Raw genomic sequence first — 6,000 nt, 5'->3', positions numbered from 1 at the left:
TCTGACTCCTGTGTTTCTCTTATACTGCAGTTTGCACCTTGTGGTTCACTAACAGGCACTAACTGGTACTTTTGTTTTGTCAGTGATTCTAAAGAGCTAGTGTGAGTTAATTCCACATTTTGTAGAAAGAAATAAGCAGGTTATTGGTGCTCCTCTTTCATGTCTACCTACTGTTCCTAACAGAGAACTGCTTAAAACAGGTTTCTAGGCCCTAAGCCCAAAGAACTCGGCTTTCTGACAAGTCTGTCATATTGTGCGCAGCGTGGTGACCCTGTGAACTGGGCACAGGACACTTGAATAACAAGTCCTTTATGGTTTTCAGTAAGTAAAACTCAGTTTATTATGCATGAAATAAAAGTCCAAAACCACTTCCCCCGCACAGTTACTGCACTTTGTAAGTCAGATCTGCTCTGATCTAGTTGCTGTGGCCTTCAATTTCTGGTTGACTAACTTGGAGGAATTTCCTCACTATCCCTTCTTTTGAATAGTACCGTATTTTAGCCTGCCTGGAGGGCAAGGGTCACCCGCGGCTACATCACAGTCGCAGCTAGCTAAGGCAGCCCTTAGATAAGCAGCCAGCTAAACAAACTCCGCAGTAGGTCTCGATAGGCAAATTCATAAGCCCCTATCTTGAAGCTCGAGCCTGACCCACCGAGCTAGGTCAAGTCTACCCAGCCCCCAGTTGTCAGTGTTCCCCCTCCGGTGCCCCGGTGGAAAGGGCAGCCTTAGGCAGCGCTGGGCAAGTTCGGACCCCCTCCGCCAACCTCGCGGCGACTCGGTGCCCGAACCGCCGCCTTTAGCTGGATCGCAGCCACACCGGGAAGAGTTCAGCCCCAGGACCGACGGGGCCCGGTCTCCATCGGCGGCGGCCTTCAGAGGAGCTCGCTCGGGCAACTTGGTCACCCGGTCCCCTGGTCGCGAAGATGTCGGCCTCCAACGTCAGCTTACTGCACGAGACCTCCAGGCAGGTCGCGGCCGGAGGGTCTGCAGGTAAGGCTGTCCGCTCGCTCCCCGCGCGCCCGCCGCTCCTCCGCCGCACCACCCGACAACTGTCCCCCAGGCTCGCCTTCCAACCGAAGTTTTGTGTGCGAGTGCGTCCTCCTAAATCTTCTACTCTGACTCCTCTGCGAAGAGCCGAGCAGCCGGCGGCGGCTCTTTTGGGTGCAGTCCCCACTAGCTGCTCTGCTCTAGGGTCCCCGGGGGTTCTCTGTTCCTAGAATGGAGCATGAAAGGATTCGCCAGTCCCTGAAACTTACTGTGACTTTGAGAAAGCTTCCCCCTCCCGTCCTTTTCTTCGCTTTGACAGCTATTTTACACAAAAAAGGATTCAGTTCCAGTTCGGTCTTACTTAAGTTTCTTAGCAAGTTTCTTCCAAGGCCCAAGCTAAAGAGGATCTTAGCATAGCTCTCTTCGCAGGGATTCTTTTTACTGCGCTTCTTGGGGATCTATGCACGCCATAAATATATTAAAATTAAACGCTCGTGCTAACAAATGTAAACACCTTTGATGTAATGGACTCACATTAATCTGTGGAGAGCTATGATGTGGGAGAGACTTTACAAAAAGATCTGTTAAAGCCAGCTTGGTAATAATTACTGTGCAACTTGGAAGAAGTTGCTCGCCATTAAATTATGCGTATGCCTAATTTTTAATATTTTTAATATTAGGCTGTAACAGTTCATAAGTTTTGTTATTTTAATAAATTATTATAACAATGAAATAGTATTAAAGTTGACTAAAAGATACTCAATATATACTTAGTAACATTTACTTTCAAGAAAATATGAACTTTTAAATAATGGAGTGCTTCAAACTCTGAGTAGTTTTATGTCATGAACTAGCTGCATCTCTGGGGTATCAAAAGCATCCAGATATGTCACATAATTTGCGTACTTTAACAAGATACAGTTATGAAAATGAAATATATATATATATATATATATATATATATATATATATATATATATATGCTTGACCATAGGGAAAGCAAAGTTGCTTAACATCCCAGGCTGTGCCCAGTGACTTACAGGTATCTCTGTTGGTTTGTATAATCACAACATGTATAGTCACAGTTATACTCAAAGACTGTTAAAAAATAAATCAGACTCTAATCCTGTTTATGCTGCATATTTCTGGATAAATATTTGGCACAGATGCATTTATGCCATCATGTATCATCATCATCATCATCATCATCATCATCATTATTATTATTATTTATTTATTTATTTATTTATTTATTTATTTTGGTTTTTCGAGACAGGGTTTCTCTGTATTGCCCTGGCTGTCCCGGAACTCACTTTGTAGACCAGGCTGGCCTCGAAATCAGAAATCTACCTGCCTCTGCCTCCCGAGTGCTGGGATTAAAGGCGTGTGCCACCATGCCGGGCTCGTGTATCATTATTAATGTAAATGGAATTAATCAGTTAGCATAGCTAAATGTTAAGCCATTTATAAGATAAATTTAAAATTGGCTGGTCGATTCATATAGTTTACATTGTGGCACTGTTGATAGGTAAGAAGGATAATAAATACTTTCATCACCTTGCGGTCATATTTTCTTCTACTTGGCCTTTAAAAGCATATTAATAAAAATTAAATTTATTGAAACTGTAGTAATGTAGGCTGAACCTATTAGACTTACTAGAGCAAGGGCCAGAAAGAAAAAGTAGAGTTTTTTTAAAACTCGGGTGTATTTGGATCTCTAATACTAGACTTCTGATTACTGGTGCTAACATGTCTCTTTCTGTGAATTATAATGGTCTTCAGGTTGCAAAGGCCTCTAAAAGAAAGTTCTCTTAAGGAAAAAAAGTAAAGAAATGGGAGTGGTTTGTCGGAAAGATAAAAGTGTCTCATGGTATTCGGGGTCTAGTGTCATTCATTCCATTGAGCAATTAGAACACTCAACTAGAAAGCAGGATGCAACGTCTCTTCATCCTGTCTATGTCAGTGTCCCTCAAGGCAGGACTGTGTGTGTCTAGTCCCCAGGGAGGCCACAAGAGGGTGATAGAACCTCTGGAACTAGAGTTACAGACAGCTGTGAGACACCAAGTAGGAATGGAAGTTTGGTTCTCCGAAAGATCTGAACCACTGAATTATTTCTCTAGCCCTTATCTTCCTTTGACAAAGAGAAATCTCTTTGGCATTCTGCCAAGCAGCCTGGTGTGCCATGCCAACTGCCTTCTGTGGAGATGTACAAGGGGGTAAGGGTGCCAATTTGACAGAGATATTTCACTATGTGCTCTTAGGGACTGGAGAAGGTTTTTGTTTTTTGTTTTCTCTCTCACAATTAACTGTTGCTTTGTGGTTTTCCTTCCATGTATTAGAATTTGGTTTCCAACAGCTTCCAAGTATTCATGCTCTTGAATGATCTTCCTGGGGACAGGGGTGGGGGAACTTACATTTTTATTTTTAGTTCAAAATCCTAGTAATAGACTCAAATTTACCCAAATAGGAACCCACCTCTATCAATTAACAATAATAGCCTATCCCCATTGGATGGGTGGTACAAACAGCTTGAAGATTCTCAAAGAAAAGCAGGAAAAAATAGTAGATACACCATGAAAGGATTATATATGTATATTATAATACATCACTCTTTTATTACAAGAGGGCTTGCGATATTTGCATTTATTTTTTAAAGATTTATTTATTTTATGTATATGAGTATACACTGTAGCTATACAGATAGTTGTGAGCCTTCACCCGGTTGTTGGAATTGAATTGAGGACCTCTGCTCCCTCTCTCTGGTCAGCCCCACTTGCTCAGTCCCTGCTTGCTCTGGCCCAAAGATTTATTTATTATTATTAATAAAGTACATCGTAGCTGCCTTTAGACACCCCAGAAGAGGGCATCAGATCTCAATAAGAATGGTTGTGAGCCACCACATGGTTGCTGGGATTTGAATTCAGGACTTTCAGAAGAACAGTCAGTGCTCTTACCCACTGATCCATCTCACCAGCCCCCAATATTTGCATTTAAAAATTGAAGGTATGCTTAGCAGTTGTTAACATGCATCTAATAGCATATATCTAAAACCTCTGTTATGGTTTGCCATTATAGTTAGACCTTGCAGAATAGATAGAGCTTGCTACTAGTGACAACTATGTTTTGAATAAGCATAGCAAGCTTAGAAAGGAGGAATATAAGATATATAGTATATATAGGGGCATCAGGCAGTGAAATGGAGCTGGATCCTGTGTTCAAGGATATTAAATTGAATTAATGGATTGGTGGCCTTGGCAAGACCCTACCCAGCTAAATTTAGATCCAGGAAGGGTGGTACACACCTGGAGACAGACATGAAGATCTCTGAGTTCAAGGTCAATTTACAGAGCAAGATCCAGGACAGCCAAGCTTTGGCATTGAAGGAGTTGGAAAAGAGGAAGCTAGTGATGTAAGAGAACAAGGGAACCATGTTCCAGCTCCTGCAAGCAGCACCTTTAATCCCAACACTTGGGAAGCAGAGGCAGGCAATTAATTCTCAGTTGAATTCCAGGCCAGCCTGGTCTATATAATGAGACTCTAAAAAGGAAAAAAAAAATGAATAAAAAGAAAAAAAGTCCTCCCATAGACAAACGAAAAGCAATAAACAAAGAAGAAATATATAGTGGCATCTAGAAATTTGTTTAAAATGTTGGACTTCAGGCTTCCAAGTATGACTGACTGTACTGAATCTACATTCTAGGTAGGCTTCAGGTTATTGGCTTGTATTTTTATTTTAAAAGTACTGTGTTAGATCTTTGAGCAAAAGCACTCCCCAGAGTGAGAGGGCACAATTCATATGGCAGAGGATTGCAAGTAAAATGTTTTTGGCTTTCACTGTGGATGAGAGTGGGCATGGAGGTGGGAAGAGAATGGATTGTGTAGCCTCTATGATGTACCCTTGTGTTGGCTTCCAGGAATACCGTCCAACCTTTATATTTCATTTGATTCTGTTAAATAAGCTGTCTGCACTTTTATTTCCAATGCCTGGCATGTGTGCCTCTTGCTTTTCCCTCTCTCTGTTGAAATATTGACCATTTCCCTGGCTTGAGAATACCCTCTCCCCAATATTTTGCAAGTGATTTCCTCTTTAGGTTCTTCCAGCTTTAACATTCTCATTAACATGCAAATATGCAAATGTTAAACTAGCTAATGTCTATTGAATGCTAAATGCCAGTCAGCCCTGTGCTAAGGCCTATTGAATGTTAAGTGCCAATCAGTTCTAGGCTAAGGCCTTATCTTAGTTTAGATTACTATTACTATGACAAAACACCAGCAACAAAAACCATTTGGGGAGGAAAGGTCTTACCTGGTTTACATTTCCATATTACTTCATTATTGAAGGAAGTCAGGGCAGGAACCTAGAGGCAGGAACTGATAAGAGGCCATGGAGGGGTACAGCTCACTTGGCTTGCTCAACCTACTTTGTTAGAGCACCCAGGACAACCAACCCAGGGGTGGTTCCACCCATAATGGTCTGGGCCCTCCTCCATCAATCGCTAATTAAGAAAATGCTCTACAGACTTGTCTACAGCTCAATCTTTTTGTTTTTGTTTTTTTCGAGACAGGGTTTCTCTGTATAGCCCTGGCTGTCCAGGAACTCACTTTGTAGACCAGGCTGGCCTTGAACTCAGAAATCCGCCTGCCTCTGCCTCCCGAGTGCTGGGATTAAAGGCGTGCACCACCACCTCCCGGCTGTCTACAGCTCAACTTACGGAGACATTTTCTCAATAGCGGTTTTTCTCCTCTCAGATGACTCTAGCCTATGTCAAGTTAACAAACTTAGCCAGCAGATGCCCACTGAGTGTGTAATACCAGTCAGTTCTATGCTTCTCAGGAATTCATATCTTTAATCTCATGACCCCAGAAGGCAGACGACATCACAATTGCCATCACAGAAGAAGGAATTGACACACAGCGTTAGAGGGCTCATGCATGCAACCTGTTACCCTCTGTCGCTCCTATTTATGCACATTTCTTAAAGAGCACCTATCTACAAGTACAATTCTTTAAATG

At 42.2% G+C, this 6,000-nt stretch overlaps 1 protein-coding gene across 1 annotated transcript in view; it reads left to right on the top strand.

Moving 5' to 3' along the window:
* Window positions 1–390: 390 nt before the first annotated feature.
* Window positions 391–6,000, top strand: part of Slc25a21 (solute carrier family 25 (mitochondrial oxodicarboxylate carrier), member 21) — a 484,839-nt gene continuing 479,229 nt past the window's right edge. Inside the window, exon 1 of the mRNA NM_172577.3 lies at window positions 391–990. Within this exon, the coding sequence (NP_766165.2) occupies window positions 924–990 (67 nt within the window). The 5' untranslated portion in view covers window positions 391–923. The remainder of the gene's footprint in view (window positions 991–6,000) is intronic.

The sequence above is a fragment of the Mus musculus genome, chromosome 12 (genome assembly GCF_000001635.26).
Source record: "Mus musculus strain C57BL/6J chromosome 12, GRCm38.p6 C57BL/6J".
NCBI lineage: Eukaryota > Metazoa > Chordata > Mammalia > Rodentia > Muridae > Mus > Mus musculus.
This window is presented reverse-complemented; position numbering and strand designations above follow the sequence as displayed.